The sequence below is a fragment of the Diospyros lotus genome, chromosome 3 (assembly GCF_014633365.1).
Source record: "Diospyros lotus cultivar Yz01 chromosome 3, ASM1463336v1, whole genome shotgun sequence".
Taxonomy (NCBI): Eukaryota; Viridiplantae; Streptophyta; class Magnoliopsida; order Ericales; family Ebenaceae; genus Diospyros; species Diospyros lotus.
Genome location: NC_068340.1, coordinates 41122242 through 41144354, shown reverse-complemented (window position 1 = coordinate 41144354; position 22113 = coordinate 41122242). Strand labels below are relative to the sequence as shown.

Sequence of the window (22113 nt, the reverse complement as noted above, 5' to 3'; positions counted from 1 at the left end):
TATATTTTTACATTTTTAGCCCCCCAAAAAAGTATTTTTAAGTTATAACATTAATGAGATTAGTGTCTAAAGTTCAAGTCCCACGAGACTTAATTACTTATTATGTTTGAAGTGATATAATATTTCTTGTCGGAGACTCAGGTTTGGTACCAATCATAAAAGTCTTATTAGAAATAAAATAAAGGCATCATTATCAGGTCTTACTTGTTAGAACTAACTTAGTTCGAAAAATGAGTGAAAAGTCCATTATATCCCTTTAACATGCATTGAGTTATATAAAAATATATATATATATTTTTGATAAAAATATTATATTCATAAATAAGTTTGACAAATAATTTTTATAAATTGACTAATTTACATAAATTTATGATAATTCTATTAAAAATTAACAATAATTCATATTAGTGAGTGAATTTATTATTAATTTTAAATATAATTATTATAAATTTATATGTATCATGTGAATTTATAAAAATTATTTGTGTACCTACTATTGGTCACTGGAATAGTTAAAAAAATAAATAAAAAAATCTATTCTATCTCTAAAATAAAACTTTAGAAATAAATAATTTACCTGAAATAAGCGATAAAGCGAAGGAACTCTCTCTCTCTCTCTCTGCGAAAAAAGTGAAGGAAAGGCTGAGCTGTGCACAACTCAGCTGTGGTCCGTACGCTGCTTTCAAGCACAGTCACGCCACCAATGGAGTCTCTCCATACAAAACAACAACGAGTAGTATTATTTGAAGAAGCATTCATCCGTTCATTAAACCCCACGTTTTGTTTATGCCCCCGTTCCCTCTGCTCTCTCTCTCTCGGTTCGTGCAAACAGTGTTGCAGAAGAAGAAGAAGAAGAAGAAGAAGAAGATGGAAGAAATCGACAAGGTAATGCGAGGTTTCTTCGACGAATTTGAGAGTACGGCACTGGACCCATTTGTTGAAACTAGTATTTTTCTGGGCATTTTTGGTTTCCTTGGTTTTCGGTTTAGTGTGTGTTTACCCAAGGTTTTGATTTGCCTTTCCCTAATTCTGTGTTGGGTTGCGGAGGAAAATCAGGAAGAGGAGGAAATCGGAAAATGGTACGAAGAAGAAAATGTGCAGAGGAAGGAGAATGAAGTTCTTCTCTTGATTGGTTAATCTGTTTTTGGTTTGGGTAGTTTGGATTTTCATTCTCTCGTTTCCTTTCCTTTCTTTTCTTTTATTTTCTTTTCTGAGCAGCCAAGCAGAGTTTTTCTGGGTTTGGGTTTTGGGTGCTTCATTTATTCTCAGTCTTTGGTCTCCTCCTCATTTTATCATTTATGGGTCAACTATTTAGGCAAGGCCTGTATTAGTTAACCGTTATGTTTCTGAACGCATTTGAAATCCTGAATGAAGCTTTTTCTCTTGAACCTAACTGGAAAAAAAAATGATGTTCTTAACATTTCAGATTTACCTTTCGTCCCTTCCTTTTGGTTCCATGTTTTAATTTCCTGGAAAATGGGTTCTATGCAAACTGGAGAAATCAGAACTTTCAGTTTCAGTACATAGTCTGTTGTCCCTCTTCTTTTTTCTTTTAGGTTTTGTGGAAGAGAATGATTGTGTTCTTTCTCGGACGGCAGAATTTAAAATTTTGTACCAAAATGGAACAGCAGCTTCCATTTCTTGAAAGCATCAATGGCTTTTTTCCTTTTCACTTTCTGCAGATAGTTTCGAAATATAGCTAAAACTAATTGTCAGTGGGGTTCTTCTTTCTGTAAATTGGTACTCTACTGTTCTAGTGTTCTTTCTTTGTGGATTAAAGAAAAAAAAAAGAAGAAACAACTAGGTTATGATGGTGGCAGGATCTAGTTTTAACTTAAGTTTAAAATTTAGTTTTCCTTTTGTTATGATTTATGGGTTTTTTAACTTTTTCACCTTTTTGTGTTGTGAAGTTCTGTACCAATAAGGTAGGTTAGGATGGTGGCAGAATGATGGGATTAAGGTTCCTAAGAAAGACTCTGTTGTGATCTTTTTCTGCCATAGGAGAAGCTAAGAGGAGCTAATTTATCAATAGTTGCAAGAAGCCCAGTGCTTACCCAGTAGTTTAACACTTTAGCTGATCATGTCGAGGCAAGCTCACCTTCCACCCCGCTGCCCATTTCAAAAGAGAACACCAACTCGTTCGATTCATGAGAATCACGACTCTTTCTCTCCAAGCCCATGCAAATATATTGAAGCCTATCCTCGACACCAAAAATCTATATCACAAGGGGCCATTTTGGAGGAGCAGCCAGCATGGCTTGATGATCTGTTGAGTGATACAGATACAAATACAAAAGTGGTGCATCGTAGATCAGCTAGTGATTCTGTGACCCTTCTAGATGGCCTCATTTCACCAAATTCTTCTGTGTTTAATGAGGATGATGATAACTTAAGTTTGAGTGAAACTGGTAGCAGCTTGGAGTCGGCTTGTACTTATGGTCCTAATTCCCCTCGGAGGAAAGGAAAGCTAACATTGCCAGAGAATGCCATGGTTTCAGCATTATCAGAATATCTTTCTTTGAAGCCTATGCAATGCTTGGATGGTGATCTTTGCATTTCTGGAGTAGTGCAATGTGATTCACTGCAAGATACAAGTGGATCAGCCGGGGAGGTCAATAATGAGATAAAGGCAGCAAAACGGTTGGTTTTGAATTCACAATGCACTCATAGCATATTGTTTTGATATTATATTTTCCATTCATTTAATTATCTTGAAATAACAAAGATGTGTGAAATGCCTATTTTTCATTCTGTAAGGGCGTCTTCTGCGTTCTGCCATCCTGCAAAATGTTTTTAAGTCAGATGTTATCAATCAATTGTCTTCTTAATCTTACCTAATAAAGATTTTGCTCTAATTTTATCAAATTGGTTTCTTTTTTCTCCTCATATCCTCTGTGTCTACTTGCTTGTACTCCACATTCTGTTTCTAACTTCATATCATACTGAACTGATGAGAATTCCAAATTAGTGTATGTTAACCTATTGGATTGGATAAATTTAGGGCCTGTTTGGTTGGACAGAATAGGCCTTGAGGGAATGGGGTTCCTCGGAAAGCTTGTTTGGTTTCACTCATTCCCTCATATGAGAGAATGGGCATTCCCTCCGAAAATGGAAGGAATAGATATCCATTCCATGGTGGAATGGTTGTGCTATTGACATATTTACGCTTGTATTGTTTATGAATTTACAATGTGCCAGGTATAAAAGCTTGCTCTAATTTGATATGCACCCTCTCCATCTACCCAACTGCTCTCACAACTTCTCCAGAAGTTGCTGCCACCCGCCGCCCTCAGTCACCGCTGGCTGAAAACATAACAATGGATGGAATGGTCATTCCATTCTTGCCCGTACCAAACATTGCAATGGAATGGAATAATCATTCCATTCCCTTCAAAACCGTTCCTTCCAACCAAATGGGCCCCTAATTCCTTCTCGTGGATTGGATAAACTTTTCTGCCATGCTTTGCTTCCTTATATGAAATGTCTGAGACATATAATAAAGTTTGAAACATTGAAGTTTTGAAGAATTAAAACATTGGTGTTAATTCAGTTACTCCTGTGTTTCATGCATCCATCAGCTACTAGAAGTCTAGAAGACAAATGTATGTGTAATTCATAACTCTATGTATCAGTACCTTTCTTGCTTTAGCTTTTTCATTTTGCTCTCCATGTTGATGTACAACAGTACAGGATTATTAGAACCAAATTTAAAGCAATTCGTGTTAATGGTTTTTCCATGCAGGCATTCTGGGCAGCGTTCAAGGGTCCGTAAACTCCAATACATAGCTCAACTAGAAAAAACTGTTGATGCACTTAAGGTAATGAGATAGCATACTGTCATGTTATTTTTCCGTTTTACTTTCTACATATTATGGATTGAGTATAAATCAAGGCTGCACACAAAGGTCCAGACATTGTCTTTGAGGAAGATTAGGTTACAGGCACTTTTTTTTTTTTTTTTTTTTTGTATTCTTATCTGAATTTTTTGTTTTTTCAATTATACCATTTTACCTGCATTTTTTAGTTAATTTAATTCATATACTTTGACTTTTTTTTTCATGAGATAACCCGAACATTTCATTATTTCGATTACATCCCTATATTTGTATTTTCGAGTCAATTTAATCCATGTATTTTAATATATAAAAAAAAAGTGGTTAAATTGACTATATATCACTTTACTTTTTTTTTTTTTTTATACATCAAATTATAGGAGTTAAATTGACTTGAAAATGCACGTACAGTGTAATCAAAACAACAAAAAAATTGATTGGTCACTCAAAAAGAAGGTTAAAATACAGAGGTTAAATTGACTCAAAAATATAGATGGGTGTAATTGAAATAATGAAAAATTCAAATTAACACACAAAAAAAACTTAAAAGTACAGTGAAAAAAATATGAGTTTGGCCATTGAAAGCATAGAGATATTTACAGAAAAGAATCACAACTTTGCTTTTGTCTCTGTAGTTCTTTTCTTTTCTGGTAAAATTGTCTGTGGCCCTTAAAGACTTTATTTTATAAGCTTTTCTCAGGGTACAATTTGATCTAGTACACAATCTCTATGCTCTAATTATCTCCGTTATGACATGTGAGCCATTTACTTTTCTTGCTCAACCTCATCCAGTAATGCTGCTTTGATATTCAGTTTTGTATCATCTTGCTCCAACTAATTTTCACTTTTCCCCTGAAACAAATATGATCTCATGTGCAGGCTTTGGAGTCAGAATTGGCTTTAAAGGTTGCTTCTTTGCTTCAGCAACGTGTCGCTTTATCAATGGAAAACAGCAAACTAAAGCAGCAGGTTGTTAGACTTCAACAGGACAAATTGATCGTAGATGGTGAGTTTTTCCTCTCTCCTACATATGATCTCCTGCTAAATAGGATGGCACCTGTGAATGTCCAGCTTCTACCCTCCACCTGTTCTGGAAGGCCAAAAATAGTATCACATTCTCTTTGGAATTATCTGTTCCTCCTGCAAACATACTGCAGTATATTTATCAATCTTTTAACTCCCAACTTCACAACTAAGAGCACTAGGTCAGTGGAAAACTAAGTTAAGGGCTCCACCCACTAGTTCTTGAATAGCTTTAAGGGACCTTTCTTGAATGATAGGCCAAGACATGAGGGTGCTTCTCTCATTTCTTGTGGCAGCTTATGATGAAGATAGAGAAATATGGAAGACCTTGTTTTCATGAATGACCAGGAAAAAATGTTAGTCTGATAGGTGTTAGGCATAGGAGACCACAATTTCTGAAAATTTTCTGCTTGATGATGCCTACTCAAGTGAATAGTTTGAAATGCATTGTCAATGAGCTCAGTTGATTATTTGGGCAAGTGCTTGTGCTGAACAGAAACTGCAATTCCAACTAGCAGTTGGATAGTGCTCTAGTGAAATGATGAAAAATTTTGATTTTTTCAACGGTTAAATGTCATTTTTCAACCAAAAAGGTGCCTAGCCAGTCCTATAAAGGATGACAGAACTACCTTGTAAGATCTTGTAAAGAGATTTTGTTCATTAACACATGTATGGTCGCAAGATCATGTTACTACATATATGTGAGGGTGCGCAATTGGCCCCCCTCAACTTCTAAAACTGTCATTGACCCCTTAATGTTGTGCATATAAATTATTATATCCTCTAACATTTCCTCTCGAAATAAAAAGATGGGAAACAATTAAGTAATGCCCAAAAAATTTAGTATATAGATTTGAAACTTCTGTCCCCCTTGACCCAAGATCCTGACTCCGCCAACTTATGGTGATGGAGAGCATGCTGAAGAATGTGATAGGATTACCACATCCCTCCTCCATCATCTTTGTTTAGTTTGTCTGTCTCTCATCATTATCAAAGTAGAACTTTCATAGCAATTCTACAAGGGAAGTCTTCATCATTGCTGTATTTCAGACTTGGATGGATGACTGTTGAATCCAGCTGGTGATTGCTTTTACCTCACACCTAGTATTGCCATCGGAGCCCTTTGGAAACATTCAAAGACTATCTTGAAATGAGCAACTTCTTTGTGGAGGCTTAGGTTCTCTAAATCCAAACACCTCCATTATTTCTTCTTCTAATGCTTTATCTCACTGAATGCAGCTTCAATGGTTGGTCTTAGTTTTCTTTACTTATTGTGCATAATTCTTTCCACAGGTCAGTATCAATATCTACAGAAAGAAGTGAAGAGGTTGAAAATTCGTTTAGCATATTCCCCAAATAGCAACTCTTCGGATTTCTCATTGAGCCCTGCAACAGAGGGAGTCGGTTTAGATGCTTCCTGGCAGATGTTAGACATGGGGAAACTGAATCTCAACTGAACATGTATTTTGAAGGCTGTATTGCACGTCTTTGCTCCAGAAGGCACTGTTCCATAAGTGGAAATCATGGTGAAGCTGCTTCAAGTTTGTGCCTTGCTACTTTGAATGAACTGTGCATTTGAATGTTATATCAAAATGGAAAGGAAATGGCTTTGCTGTTTCCCTTTCAATGACTAGATGTTTGAGCCATATTAGGGTATAGAATGGGATGGATGGATGGATTCTAGCCTTTAGGAACCCCTTGGAGAACATGGCTTAGCCCCTTGTCTGGAAAGAAAGACATTATTTCAGACTTTTATCATATTCTTAACCCTAGTTAGTTTTATATGTCAAGTATTCTGCAGATTCCCATCCAAATAGTCACTGGCTGTTCCTTGGTTTTCTGTTTGAAACAAATCACGTGGTCAATGTTTGAGTCTCTACCCTTTAGGTTGGTTGCTCTTTTGCTACTAGAAGGTCACTTCAAGAGGAAAACAACAAAATAAAGTAAAAGAGTAGATAGCTCTCCTAACCAAGTAGATCACCAGAGCCCATGAACACAGAAATTCAATACAAAATAGAAGTAAATAATAGAAATAAAACTGGACAACATGATAGACATTTACCAGCCAGTTTCCCATCTCATGTATTTTCCCACTGATACAACAACTATTAACAGGGTGGGTCTGCTTTTTCTTTTCTTTTTGTCATTGTTTGCTCTCCATTTCTCTCATACAAGGTCCACATGACATGGGCACTTGCCATTTAAAAAGAATTTACAAACCTCCCACACCCGTTGCAAGACGTGTTCTACACCATCATGTTCACAATGGCTCACCCAAATCCGACCCTTCCCAGCAGGTAAAGCCCATTCATCCTCTTCCTGTCAGGCATAAGAGTTTGCTTAAATCAAATTACATCCAGCAATATATATATGTATGTATATATGATGCAATGACCTTTATAAGTGGAAAGAAAAAAGAAATGGATAGACTAAATGTACATTAGGAGCCTATTCAGCAGTGCGGTGAAAAGCAAAACGTGTATTTTTGTGGTGTTCGGCAAAATTAAAAAAAAAAAAGAAAGAAAAAAAAAAGAAAAGCAAAAGCTATTCTGTTGTGAGGCAAAAGTAAAGATTTGGAGCTTTTGTTGGGAAGCAAAATAAGAAACAGAAAATAAAATTATTTTTCAACAAAATTACCCCCATTACAAACACTATATTTATCAAATGGTGATTGCTAAATTAGCCCACTAATGTTATTGTTTAAAACACATTTTCAATCATTGGCCATGCATAACACAAAGTGTTTCTCGGAAAGAAAGAGGCCCAGGATTAACAAGATGGAGAATTACCTGGGTGTTGACACTGCCAGACGGTACTGCTGCATGCGCTAGTGTTGCTGAAGGGAAGTTAAGTTCCAATTCCAGATCAGGTTGAAGATTAGCAGGCACCCTATCACCTTCGGTCTCCGTTCCCATGTCAGCTTCCAAAGCATCCAGCTCTGCATCATATTATCAAAGAGAACAAAATGAAAACATAAAATCATGTAAAGTATGCTGCCAGACAAGTGATTTCGTTTCAGGAAATTGAGTTAGATATATAGGAAAGCTTTATAACATAAAATAAAATAAATTTCCTCCAAAATATGTAATTCCGATGTTTTATATAAAATTGTAGGGTTTACTGCCCACCCTGGTGAGCAATCTGAACAAAGATGTACTTTTCTTTTTACATATTTGGGAATTTGCTATCTTGATGATACTTCACGTATTTATCTAATAAAAATATATATACAATTTTTAAGTACAATTTAGCTGCCTAGTATAAGTGGGAAGTAGGAAGGATAATCAAAATTTTACTTTTACTTCTAGTAACTGTGTAAAATAACATGATTCCTCTTCCAGAAGTTAATGAACAATTGATGAGCTTACCACCCATGAGTTCATTATAGCTTCTACCAAGGGACTCTTGAATTTCATTGCTGATGTCCATCAGGTCCATCATTTCATCTCGTAAGCTCTACAAGTAAACAAGGCTTCTAGCATAAATTTCCACTTAGAGGAATAGTGAACAGGAAAATATACTAAGAAATATGTACAAACATCTATGTCTTGAATCTTGACGGTTTTCATCATTCCTTTAAGCTCCTTGTTTGCTGATTTTAAAGCTGACATCTGCAGAATAATATAAAAAAGATTAATTGTTGCAAATCAAGTTAGAACAAATCGCCTTCAATTTGCTAAGTGTCCAAAAGCAGCAATATTGTTAAAAGCCAAAATAGATAATAGCATGGAGCAAAGAAAACTTACAACAGAAATCAACCGCTAGTGACAAATGGGTATCTCCCCTAGCTCTTATGAGGTAGGCAAGCAGGTAGAGAATATGCTCCAGCTGAAATTCCTTGAACCATGCACCTTGGGGAGCTAACAAGAAAAAACAATAATCTTATGACGATTATACAGTGCAGGCCTATAAAAATCAGCACAGTGAATCTTCTGTACAAGTCACAACAACCTCATTAGACAAGACAGCTAAATCATCTGAAGTGTGTTAGAAAACTGAGAGAGAGAGAGAGAGAGAGAGAGAGATAGAGTAGGACCAATAAAAATCTTTCAGAAGTCAATATTTTAAGATGGGGCCCATTAAGGGTAAAACTAGAAATTTGGTCAAAATTAACAGGATCGGCCTCATTTTTGGGTCAGTACAACAGAAATTAAAAATTCTGATATCTAAAAGGATTATTGGACATGTTATTTATAGGTTTCACCGATAGTAAACCCAGGGTGCTTTAAATGTGTTTCATTTAGATAGTTATGTGCCTCTATTTAAATTGGATTGAATCAAGATACACTGTTTGCGCTTCTAAGTTTTAGCTTATCTCTAGCTGAAGCCTACCAGTAGACACATTTTGTTTTATGAGCCAGAAACAAATGAGAAACATAACATGGTGGCAGTTTTTCACTAGCAATGTATCCATCCTCATAGCAAAATTTATCTTGGTTGGAGAAGCCCAAAAAATCTTTGGATGGATTGAAGGAAATAAAACAGCAGCAACTGTTCAAAGAACAATAAAAAAGAAAAATAAAAAAGAATGAATGAAAAAAGCTCTGCAGCACGTACTGTTTGCCGAGCATTATCAGTGGCAAATGCAACTTGGTCTAGATTGAATGTCTGATTGTAGAGCATATCACGTTGTCCTTCATAGCTGTTAATACACATAATGAGTTGTACATGTTCAAGGCAAAGACATACACAAATCATGTAACAACATAGCTTTGGAAAGCAAAAGAACCCATAGGACACAATAGTTAGTTCCAAGAAGTATGCAATCTCATTGACTTAATGGAACAGGGCCAAAGTGACAATTTTCTGTAGCCACTAGCCAGAGATGCCAAAATAACATTAGCTATCTTTATGCATAGAGTCTTGAGTAATACAATGATTTTCATTTCAACTAAGAAGCAGGTTAAGTCCATGCTCATGATACATGAATGCTTCAGGTGTAGAAAGAACCTGGTTATCAAAATTTCTCTCCCTTAAATACTTCTCGTATTACCACTGGCTACCCCTACATTCCAGTTCAGTTATTACCAAGGTTGCATTCCATAAGTTTAGTGATAGTGCTACATCTCTTAAAACATTGTATCACGCTCTCAAGTCCCTGCATGCATGCCACGTATCACTTCAACATCTGTTGATGATGCCTCTGTTTTTCAAAGCCCACCATATCATATATGTGTACCAAGTTATGTGCTTTCTCCAAGTCTGTAAAAATTATATAGGAATTTTTTCTACCTTATACCTTATTCCCAGTCTCCTAAATAGATGGATTGCTTTAATTGTAGATCTTCCAAGCATAAAGACACTTGATTATCTAGGTTAATTCAAGTCCTCTGCTCCAACACCTTCTCCTAAAACTTCACAGTATTAAGTCATATACTCCAGTAATTTGTGTCACTCCAAATATCTCCATTATTTTTATGTACACACCAAGACACTACACCTCCATTCATCTAGCAAGTTCTCACTTACTAATTCAATTAAATAGCATTGTTAGGTAGCATACACCTGTATCTCTTTTTTTTTTTTTTGGCTAATAATCTCTCGGCAACTTTAAACAATAAATCCGTTAGTACAAATCTCCTTGTGTGTTTATCTTTCACTGCAAAGATATGTTGAGAAACTCAACTTTTACAAAAAGTGAAACAAAAATTTACTAAATGCAATGTTCCTACTATCACCACTTTTGTTTAATACCGAGTTCTCTAAACAATCTTCATTAAATAAACTCTCCACCTCTCTATGATTTAGATTGCTACTTGTGTACTTTAATTTTTAATACATTTAAAATGATTAAAAAAATCTCTAATTTTTCTCTCTTAATCTGGCCAGTTTGAATATTTTTCTTTCTGTCATCCATTTCTTCCTAGGTTGGCATGAGATCGTTACGTTTTAATTTAGCATCTCTAACCCATTTTTTAACTCATGCTTTTAGATCTTTCAAAATTTTCAGATTCTTTATATTATTTAATTTATTTTGCTAATTTTTGTAACAAGTATGTTTTGGCAGGACACATCAAACCTGTTGCATTGTTGTTCCAATAAGCAAAAATGCAAACCTCCTCCGGATGACCCTGCAGGTAACCTCACTACACCAATTGAGGATAGTGTGATCCATGCACATTCAAATGCCCCTTTTCTCTTGTAATGCAGCTTTGTCGTCTTCTGCTTATCGCTTAATGAAACTTGGCCTTTTGCTCGCTTATCTTCTTATAAGTCTGAATTCATAAAGGAGAAGTGCTCAAACACTCAGTTGCAGCCAGCTCCTCAAGTAGGCCACAAGGGGTCTATATTTATAGACCAAGGGTCCATATTCTAATAGAACTCTTAAGTGCAATTAGCTTGGGATTCAATTCATCTTCTTCCTTGACATGACTTATCTTCTGATTTGATTCGATCCACCTTTGTGATAAAGAATATCTTGATTGATGATCCAGATAATATAGGGACAAATGATAATCACAATCTTATTGAGATTCAAATTTATTGGATTCAATTGATCTTGTCATAAGCCGCTAACCAGGCTTAAGTAGGGGACCTTATCCACGTGTCAAGTGATGTGGATGTTTGGCATCATCATACATTCCTTGGCAGATAATTTTATATGATATTATGAGAGAGATCCCAGTCTTATATGAGAGAGATGTATTGGTCCTCCTAATAAAAGATATTACAAATAATTTTATAAATAAATATGCCACCGACCCTAACTTGGTAAGATAAGGTACAATTGATGATGATGACAACAAATTTTATAAATGCATGTGTAAAGAAGTCGAGTTCAAGAAAGAATGTGTTCTCCCCAAATTCACATGTTTTACTAAAACCCAATAACCCATACTCACAAGGTGCAGTTCCAAACCCATCTTATTAGAGTCAAGGGTGACTCGACAACTTGCATTGCCAAGTCAGATTGTTATCACTATCTAAGCTGAGTATGGTGAACTAACTTCTTTACATATACATCAAAAATATGGAATACATGGTCATTTATCACCACAACCTAGTTGCTTGCCCGCTTGCTCATTTATCATACTCATAAGTGCATTTCCAAACCCATCTTATTAGAGTCAAGACCGAGTTAAGAACTTGCACTCTCAAGTCGGATCGCCTATCTAAGCTGAAAATGGTGACTTACTTCTTCATCTATGCACGTCCAAAATATGGAAAACTTGCTAATTTATCACTGCAACCTAGCTGCTTGCCAACTTCGTATTGAACCAAAGGTACACAACCCAAGGCTTAAAGGACTAAATGCCTCAAAAGTTTGTGACAAGTTTTCCCTTGTCAAATCTTGGTTTACTCAATTATATGCTAATTGTTTCTTATCTCATTATTCAATGATAGAATTTTATTCCCCTCTACCCCAAGCTCTAGATATTTAGCCCATTGTTCCATGTAAGCATCCCTTAACCTAAAATTACTTTCAAAAGTTAAGTTTCTGTACATAATATGACATTGGAAAGATCATACAAAAATATTATTAAGAAAAAACTTAATTAAGCTTTAAGTGATAAGGATACACATGCACTAGCAACAAATAAAGCAACTATTAGCAGACAATTTCATAACTCCTCACAATAAATTCTCACTTCACAATGCCAACACCCTATAGCTTGGGGAATTTCTTCCCATTTTCTTCGTACTACAATTTTTTTTATCTACCCAAAAAAATCTCTAATGTAAGTTGAACTTTATAGGCTTGTATAATTTATAACATCTTGAATTTATTCATCAATGAGCAAACTAAGTGCAACTACATCTAAAAATATAGACTACAATCTTGCCTTCTACCCCATAGATTGTATCAAATGGTGTTTCATAGTAATAAATTAAGTTGCTGGAGTTCCATGATTTGTTTGTTAGATAGGTGATGCACAATCACATGGAAATAACTTACATCCTCTTCTGCTTGAGAACCCTCATGGCTCGGGCTTTGATAGCTTCTTGAGCAGGACCAGGTCGGGTTTTCTTGATCTGTTCTTTGTATCTAGCAAGCTCAGAATCTAGTTTTTTAATCTTCTCATCAACTGTTTCACCTCTTTTGCCAATCTGCGATAAATAAAGAGAAATATAATTTAGTCCTATTTGGAAACATATGTGAACCAAATTACTACATAACAGTGACAAATCAAATCCCCAAGAAGACAAAAGATTTGACAAGAAAATTGCGGTAATAGTTACAAGGTCAACCACAAGATAAAAAAATCTCCTCCTGCTGGGACAAGGGTCCATGCAAATGACTCTCCACCTGACTCAGAAATGGCAAGAACCGAATGCATCGGATCGCCCTTCAAAGATTTCATTTATAGCATACAAATAACAAACATGATATTAATACTTGAGGATTTTTAAACAATATTTTAAAGCCAAAGAATGCGCTAATAACTTCCCTAGGCATCACATACAAACTCGATCCGAATGACTCAAAAAATGAGCAAAACTCTACAAGAAAACAGAACCAAACCATTCCAAAAATGACAGAGACAAGTCGAATACTTCTAAATCCATCACCAGGAAGAGAACAATTCGACAAAAATTAAGAAGAAACGGCGAGGACATGCGTATGTATTAGAAAGAAATAGAGAGAGAGACCCGATCGTTGGCATCTGAAATGGAAGGAGGGTCATTGTTCTTCTTAACGCCGAATATTCTCTGCATTTTCCCCTCTTTCTTCTTCTTCCTCCTCCTCTTCCTCCTTCGTTATGCGATTAGGTTTTCTTCTTGGAGCTGCCGACAGTCAGAATCGCAGTTGGAGCGCTTCGTTCCTGGGAGCTCGTGAATCCTTTAGTGGAAGCTCCACCGTCACGGGGCTCCTTATTTAGGGGAAATACCAATTACACGTTGACACGTGTAATTTTTTTCCTATTTGGACGAATATATTTGGAATAATGATTAGGTTGATTATTTTCTTACTATACTTAGTTTTTGTAATTCAAGTTTTTAAATGTATAATAATTCTTTATTTGTATACATATTTTCAATATACAATGATAAATTTTTTTACAGCAAAAAAGTATTTCAGATATAGTTTTTAAGAGACTTTTAAAGAAAAAAATTGATTACGAGTGCATGTGAGCCTCTCGCAATTTCATGTCTAAATCGCATAATGCAAAAAGTTAATAAAGTTTTAATTTGAGTAATATTGTGACTGTATATTTGGTAGAGAATAAGTCTCATATTTATAAGAGAAATGAGACTAATAAAGGGAGAAAAAACTATTATCATCAACAAGCATGTTAGGCTTGTTTTTTCGATTTGAAAGCAAAGATATCAGATATATGATTGACTCCATTTTTCATGGTCTCGCGTAAACATTGTTTGGAGATAAGGTCTTTTAGTCACCCGAAAAGGTCTCTCACGCGGTTAGGAGATAAGTTTTCAAGTTTGGATGGCTGATGAAAATCTTCTGAATAACACCTGCCAAGTGACTCGTGAATTCTCGAGAAGATCTTTTGAAAGTATTAAGAGAGACTATAATATGAGATCACTCAGTCTTGGTCACTCAAATTGGTATCACTCGGTCTCTATCATTTGATAACTTATGCACATGTGACTTTACCATAAATTTCTTCTTTCGACAAGCTTTGTGTCTCTGTGTCTCTTTCTTTAGATTTTGCCTCATTTTCGAAATACATTTTGTCAATAAACATTTAAAACATTTTATATCCCAAATTCTAAAGGAGAAATGGGTACATTTTTTAATTTTAGAACTTAAATTTTAACATGAAATGCAATTAAATAATAATATCCTTTGTAATATTTAGTGTGACACTTTCTCTCCCTTTTAAACACAAAATATATAATTCACTTTGAGAGCTAATATTCATTTGAAATATTTGTAGAAAACAATATTATAATGACTGAATAGACTAATATATCATAAACTTATAGTCAATTTTTAATTTTATATAGTTTTGATTTTTGCTTCAATTTGGTCATCAAACTTTCATTTTTGTTTCAATTTTATCCTCGATCTAATAAGCGTGTGTCTCAGCTTATGTGGCAGTTGATGTGGCATAATGACGTATCCAATAATGGACACGTCAGCAACATGGGTAAATTGGGTAAGATCTGGGTTAGTTGGGTTGGGTTAGGTCTGGTGTGCTTGGAATGGCTGTAATTTTCTAAAACCCTAGGAACATTTTTGGAACCGTGATCTGGGGATGGCGACGAGAGGCAACAAATCAGAGAAGGCGAAGAGAATCTTCTAGCAATTCGACGCCAACAAAGACGGTGGGCTGAATAGGGAGGAAATGACGACTCTCGTTGTCGTTGTAAACCCTAGGGTCAAGTTCAGCTACAAACAAATAAACGCGATTCTCGACGAGGTTATTCGGACCTACGACGAGTTCATTGACAGCGAGAAAGGCTGACGCTCAATGGGTTGTTACTGACCTACAATGACAGCGCCAACGACGTGGACTACAACTTCGAAGTGCTGGACCTCGAGCTGAAGGTGGACAATGCGTCAGAAGAAGTGTCGTCATCCTCAATAGCTGACGAGAGGGTGGTGGAGCCGCACAAGAAACAATGGACAATGGCCTGGAAGTCGCATAATGTATCGTGTTCGATGATGCATGAAAGATTGTGGACAATTTGGAGATTTTTGTTTTGAAAACTCGAAGCCATACCAAATTTCTCAATCCCTTTCAATCGCATTGAATTAATTTCCATCAAACCCAAAGCCAAAGCCCCATCGAACAACAAAATCAAAACCAATATTTATTCTTTCTTCATTGCGTCGTCCATCTTCACCAGCCACAAACCACGTCATCACCGTCACTGCCACTGCTACTGCCATAGCCATGGCTTAAAAGAGAGATAAAGAAGAGACCGAGCTCAGGGTCCTCAATACCCTCGTCTACAATGCCAATCTGGTTCCCCCATCATCTAAGCTCTTCGGCACCGAAAACTCTCCCACTGCCTCTGACAGTTTGTCGAGATCGCCGAATCTTACGGTGGACGCTACCTCCATCCGTGTCACCTCAAGAACTGATGATCCACCGCAAAGATCGTCGAATTTGACGGCTTCTATTTCTGCCTCTTCACCTCATCTTTTGTCGGAGAGATCATTAGATCTGGCTTTATCGTCCCCAAATTTTGCTTCTGATTCTTTGTCTTATCTTTCAATTTGAAAATTTTGGTATGACCCAAAAATAGCGTCGTTTTGCTAACGTGTCCAATAATGGACACGTCATCATGCCACATAAGCTGCCACGTAAGTACACGCTTACTGGATCGAGGATAAAATTGAAACAAAAGTGAAAGTTCGATGACCAAATTGAAGCAAAGGTCAAAACTGGATAAAATTGAAAATTGACCATAAGTTCAGAATATATTAGTCTATTCGGCCTATTATAATTATAATTTTATTTTTTTTCTCTTCCAACCACTTTTGTAAGTATTTTTCTCAATGAATATTCACATATGATTGGATTTGACAGTACATCATTTTGTAAAGTATTAAATATATTTATTTTTAGAATCATGCTACTTGTACATCATTTTTGTACATTTTGAGTTACATAAAGGGGTATTATGATCAAAATGTCCCTCACCTCTATGCATCTCATGAAGGACTTTTTTGTCATTAATATACCTTTATATAGTCCAAGATGTACACAAATGTGTATCAATAATATTTTTTTTATTTTTATATTTATTTGTTCATAAACAACAATATTGATTGATAAAAGCATAATAAAATCGTAAAAATATTTCTTTTTGGAGCTCTTTAAAAGTGACCCGTATCCTAAGATATTTAGATTGGAGGCAAGACAAATAAGGATTAAGACTCCAAACTAAATCAAGATCTAACTTGATAATATACTAGACCTAGGTAAAAGATGTGGCCCAAATGACTAGACCTAAATCTAAATCTCCACCACCTCCTGACAAGATTGGCTATTGAGTCCATATTTGATCGTCCACGTAAACATAATTATGACATCCACTTGCTCCATATTATACTAATTTAAAGGTATGAATTTCAAAAATTAAACACATCAGATTACATACCATTATCCTGCTCCACTTTTAGTACTATGATTAACTTGATCATTAAAAATTATATTAGGGGACTAAACCCCGGCCTTCTTGTAGGCCAAGCAAGTTTTGTACAAACCCAATGTCGAGGAAACCTACCACCACTCGACTTTGGAACTTAGCCCTTAGGGCAATGAGATGAGACCGAAAGGAGAGGACATTTGGGGTGATAGGGAATTAGTCCTTTCCGAACCAACCACCAACCTAAGGGTGATCGACTCCAACCATCATGAGATATACATGTCAATTTGTCAACAAGGATATGATTGTCAAAATTAAATTGGAAAGGATAATAGTATCCTCTGTCCATCACAAAATAAAAACTCATCTAATAACAAATTCATAAAAATGGCAAATTGTCATCTAAATGTAAAGTTTGATGCATCTGAATCAAGAAACAGAAATTCAAGAAGAACAAAAGGGGGCAATCTGGACAAGGGGAAAGAGAGAAAGAAGGTAAAGACGTCTTAATATGAATCCATATCTGTCAAAAGCTCAAACAGAAGACATTACAGATGAAGAACAAACGATGATTAGGTTTACAAATACAGGGCAAAAAACAACAGAGTAAACAAAAACACAGCCAATCCTTTTACCATCTTCTGGCCAGCTGACAATCAGGGTTTCAGCCCACGCTCCGCCCTTGTCTTCCCCACAAACAAGTCCTTGGATTTTACCTTGCCTGGGAACTTTCCAAGGATCGCGAAAAAGAAAATCTGCACCACTCCTTCGTGTCTCCCTAGTGACACGATTGCTATTGGCCAACCGGGTTTGTATTTCCCCATCTTCTTCTCGTTTCCTCCATTCATCAACAGCTTCAAGTTTTTGGTAACCGAATGAGCATGGAATTGTGCCAAATAGCCTTGTTTGATTTCCTGAATGGTTGATACTAGTAAGAACCTCTTCAATGGAGGATGCATATACACAATATATAGGAATGTAGATGAAAGAACAAATCCAAGTCACAACAGCCCAAACATTCAACCAACAAAAGAGACGGGAAGAAGAAAATGGCGAAGACCGGTATTTCTAAGTTGATTTTAGGAGGTTAGTAGTAATATTGGGAAAACATATATCGGGAAAACAAATAAGAGATTTAGCAGCACTATCATAAAAGATCACAACACGTACTTAGTCCCCCCCAAATTTATGCACGTTGAAAGGATAAAAAATTGAGATAAGTTGCATCCTCACCAGCATAAATTATAAAACTACAAAAAAGTTTTGTGCCAGAATGATCTAATGTCACATATTTCCCGTACAGAATATCTTTTCAAAATCCAAATTTTAAATATTTATTCCACTTCTAGAGCAATGCTTTCTCAAGCAACGTGAAATTTACAGGACAAACATAAAATTACTCTTATGTTTATATTTTTCAATGAACAAATCAACTTTTTGAAAGATTTATATTCTTTTTTTTTTCAATTTCTTACCCTTCAAGAATAATTAAATACAAATAGCTTCAATTAGTTATTTCCCCTAATCCTGCACCGATGCATCAATAGAATGCAACAGATATTTCATGAGGCTTGAATCCATACATACAGAATAAGAAGAGCTCTAATCAGTTATGAAACTATAAAAATGAACAAAATAATAAAACTAGGAATCAAAAAAGAGAAATGACATGGTTTACATGGTCAGCCATGTTGACCTATGATGCAAGTGAATAACACCATTCCTCATTCAGTAAAACACCAAATAAACAATATTGAGTGAGTGTAGGTATGGTTTCTAGGCTTATCTCCTAAGCATGTTCATATTTGGGCTTTGCAACCAGATGGGAAAAAATATACGAGGGTGAACCTATTCCAGATTTACAAGTGCATAAAAATAGGCCAGACCATCTACTCTAACATTAAGAATTTGTGTATGTGATAGAAAACAGCGAAAAGATGAATAACAAATGAAGTTAATTGATTGAAAAGAAAATTTGAAGGACTTACTGGAACGTCTGTAATATCTCCAATAGCAAACACATTTGTGTAACCCTTCACCCTCAATTGAGCATCAACCATTAACCTTCCTTGAGAGTCCAAGCCATTTTTGAAGATAGTCTTCTCAAGCCATGATGAGGCCAGGCGCTTGCCCGTACAATTAAAGACACAATCAGCTGCAACAGTTTCTCCACTAGATGTTTGATAAACACCATCTGATATGCAATCCAAATTAATAGATTGCCCCAAAATTACTTCAACTTTTTTTGACACCAACCAGTTCAGTGTTTTTTTGCTAGCCTTCTCGCCAGTGAACTCCATCAACCTTGGACCACGATGCACTAGTGTCACCTTCTTGTCAGGAAAATCAACAGCAATTTCAGCAGCAAGCTCTACCCCAGTGGGCCCCCCTCCAACTATTAGAACTGAACTAGAAGACTTAATCTTTTCATATTCTGCAGGATAGAAAATATGATTGAACTCGAGGCAGAAGAGAACAACACAGCAGCAAGTCTATTTTAATAGGTAACTATACGAGTAATCATCAAAATGGAAACATTGAAGGCTTGTGGAGGCATCATAAGATGAAAGAATTCAGTGTGCCTTAGTTGAAAGAGATTAAGCATTCTGCATATATGATACATCTTTAAAGTTAACTGGGCTCAGAAGTTCTAGAATAAATAATTCTTAATTATTTGACACCAAAATTCCATTACAGGAAACAAGATCTGTTCTAATTTTTCACTAAATGCATATTTCTATATTTCTTAATTTCATAAAAATTCTCAAAAGAAAATATTAGTTTGTCAACATGATATATATATCCATGCGATATAAGACCAAAGCACTCAGATTATTATCATATTGAAAGGTTATGCTTTCAGCAATTGGTTCCCCAAAAACTAGAAACATTTTTTCAACAAAATCTAAAATTTCGAATGTGGTATGTGGATGAATGTCAACCTAACAAAACAAGGAACAAGTTTAAAATTTTGGACCATTGCAATGCACTTTATGTATTACCTGATTCGTAGTAAGCAAGCTTCTCACTTTTAGTCACAAGACCAGGTTCAAGATGACCTGTGGCAATTATAAGATAATCATACCGAACTTGGTGTCCTTCTGCAGTCCGCACTTCACTTTCATTGACATCAGTTGCGGTGCCAACGACAATTTGTGCCCTTGGGGCATACTCGGAGTGGTTCATAATGCATCTGTCAGCAAACGATGGTTCAACCATACATCTCAAGTTTGACCAAGGAATCTCAAAATACTCCTTCCTGTAATCACATAAATGAAGTGTCAACAGTAAGTGAAAATGATAAAAAAAGACAGCAAAGGAGAAAACAAAAACTTGATCGCACAATTGAATGCATCAGCAACCCCAAACATAAAAATAAACAAAGTTTTTTTATTATAGCTAAGCTTTCTTTTTGGTTATTGATGTAATTCATATTTAATTTTTGAAGTTATTTTATTACATCTGGAATTATTTTTCATATTCCGTTAAATGAATTATTATATATATATATATATTTAGTCACTATGTAAAATAGATATTTTTTTAACAAAAGACTATTCAGTTTTTGTTTTCAGAATTTTGAAAACAAATAGTCTTACCAAATGATGTGAAGATATGTTTACTTTTCCTAATTTTAACAGAAACAAAAAATAAACTCCTAAAACAGATGACAAACGGGCCCTTGTCAATCACCAAAAACACATTAAAAAACCTCCTCGAAAGCATTACAAAACCTATCCACCGAATCTTTAGAAAATCCCATATGAAAACCTAATTGCAACAATCAGCATCCATATGACCCCTGCACATACAAATTTTTTTTCTTGGGAACTCGGTTGCCCATTATATCCTCCTTGGCTATATACACAATTTACTCATGACCATAGAACAATTTCCAATCTCGAGTGATGGAAACAGAATGAAATTATGCTGCTTATAAGTAGTGGTTTTAAAACCTCAAAAAGTGCTCAACACAGAAAATCGTTATGAATCTTCTGTTAGATGCTTTGCCAGGGGGCTCTAAATATTGAATACTGATAGAAACCCAAAGATGTATACATGCTAAGCAGGTTATGGCTGGGCCCTCCCAGCTTCATAATTAGAACTGTAACACATGACTTCCCTATGGCGTAGACCGCATTAGAACTGTCTGAGTTGATCATAGTCTTAGAATTTTAATATTTATTTTTATTGTTTCTTAAGCTGAAATCTTGAGAGCTTCTAAAACACTGTCAATTGGTTACAGTTTATATTCTTGTATAAGAATGATTTCAAACCAGAAAAAAAATAAAATATATATATATACTTTCTCTAAATAAATTTTCAGAAAACAATTTCAACAGACAAGTCTTCTTATTCAAAACCACTCCAGATCTTTATCCCAGAATCTAGGGCCCATCTGGTTATGACTTCAATATTTCTGCTCTCTCCCGAACCAAAGATAATAAGATCCTCAAAATCAACTTCGTTTTCATATGATTTTCAGTTTCAAACCAGCAGCCAAAACCAACTTCTAGACTTTACTTTTCAACCTGTATTATTTTCACAGTTTCTGAGACCAGTTCACAACCAAGTCCTCTTGACAAGACCTAATCGGGAATCATAACGAAACGACCCCTAGATTTCCTCTCAAAGACAACAACTACAACTACAAATAATAGTAAAAAAATCTATTCAACGATCTATTCCCCGACCTAATCCGAACCAAACACACTCAATCCAACTCAACTAAATATTTCCCCAACTAGTAGACACAATCAAAGCAGATCCCCCTCCCCCTCCCCCATTCAGCTCTATCCGGATCCCCGCTCTCTGAAAACAGAAACATAGAAGAAGAGAAGCTTACGTATCAATAAGCACCACATCGGCAAGATCCTGAAGCAGGTAGGTCGCCAGAGAGCCACCAACGCCGCCGCCGACAACCACCACCCTCTTCCTCTCACTTCCAGTAGACGCCATCAAATTCGGTACAACACACAGCTGAAATGACAAAAAAAACAACACAAGCCTCAGGTCAATCCTCATTGAAACCGCAGATTAGCAGATCTATATATACACGGAAACGGAGTGGAATGGATGATTCCAGAACCTAAGACTGAACACAGCGTGTCAAACGGAAGATTGAGAACAAAGAGAGGGAAAAAACGCGGAATGGAGAGACGAACAATGACCGGCGAATCTGCGGTCCCAGTGGCTTTGTGAACGCATCCAAATTCGTCACGCACTCACCCGATAAATAAATTGAAGGAAA

General features: G+C 35.9%; 3 protein-coding genes across 11 annotated transcripts; 1 reads left to right on the top strand and 2 right to left on the bottom strand.

Moving 5' to 3' along the window:
• The first annotated feature begins 741 nt into the window (after positions 1-741).
• On the top strand, positions 742-6611 carry LOC127797569 (basic leucine zipper 34). Of its 3 annotated transcripts, none has more exons than XM_052330582.1 (5): positions 742-885; positions 2002-2640; positions 3743-3818; positions 4713-4839; positions 6150-6611. In XM_052330582.1, exons 2-5 carry the CDS (start codon positions 2081-2083, stop codon positions 6311-6313), a joined length of 927 nt encoding a protein of 308 aa, XP_052186542.1. In that variant the 5' UTR covers positions 742-885; positions 2002-2080; the 3' UTR covers positions 6314-6611. The 3 variants fall into 3 exon arrangements, with proteins under 3 accessions (XP_052186542.1, XP_052186541.1, XP_052186543.1); XM_052330581.1 differs by having other exon boundaries at positions 749-885; positions 1911-2640; XM_052330583.1 differs by having other exon boundaries at positions 773-916.
• Positions 4832-13675, bottom strand: LOC127797570 (vacuolar protein sorting-associated protein 60.2-like). Of its 6 annotated transcripts, none has more exons than XR_008022245.1 (9): positions 13449-13666; positions 12754-12905; positions 9414-9498; positions 8603-8716; positions 8396-8467; positions 8225-8312; positions 7646-7794; positions 6919-7175; positions 4832-4973 (listed from the first exon to the last, which is right to left on the bottom strand). XR_008022245.1 is itself a non-coding variant. In XM_052330584.1 (8 exons), exons 5-8 carry the CDS (start codon positions 8465-8467, stop codon positions 7023-7025), a joined length of 462 nt encoding a protein of 153 aa, XP_052186544.1. In that variant the 5' UTR covers positions 8603-8716; positions 9414-9498; positions 12754-12905; positions 13449-13666; the 3' UTR covers positions 6834-7022. The 6 variants fall into 6 exon arrangements, 3 of the variants coding, with proteins under 3 accessions (XP_052186544.1, XP_052186545.1, XP_052186546.1); XR_008022247.1 differs by lacking the exon at positions 4832-4973 and adding an exon at positions 6443-6580 and having other exon boundaries at positions 13449-13675; XR_008022246.1 differs by lacking the exon at positions 4832-4973 and adding an exon at positions 6559-6695 and having other exon boundaries at positions 13449-13675.
• A 3670-nt stretch (positions 13676-17345) lies between these two features.
• On the bottom strand, positions 17346-22113 carry LOC127797651 (uncharacterized). 2 transcript variants are annotated; one of them, XM_052330738.1, is made up of 5 exons: positions 21952-22113; positions 21709-21842; positions 19865-20121; positions 18851-19296; positions 17346-17776 (listed from the first exon to the last, which is right to left on the bottom strand). In XM_052330738.1, exons 2-5 carry the CDS (start codon positions 21819-21821, stop codon positions 17519-17521), a joined length of 1074 nt encoding a protein of 357 aa, XP_052186698.1. In that variant the 5' UTR covers positions 21822-21842; positions 21952-22113; the 3' UTR covers positions 17346-17518. The 2 variants fall into 2 exon arrangements, with proteins under 2 accessions (XP_052186698.1, XP_052186697.1); XM_052330737.1 differs by lacking the exon at positions 21952-22113 and having other exon boundaries at positions 21709-21909.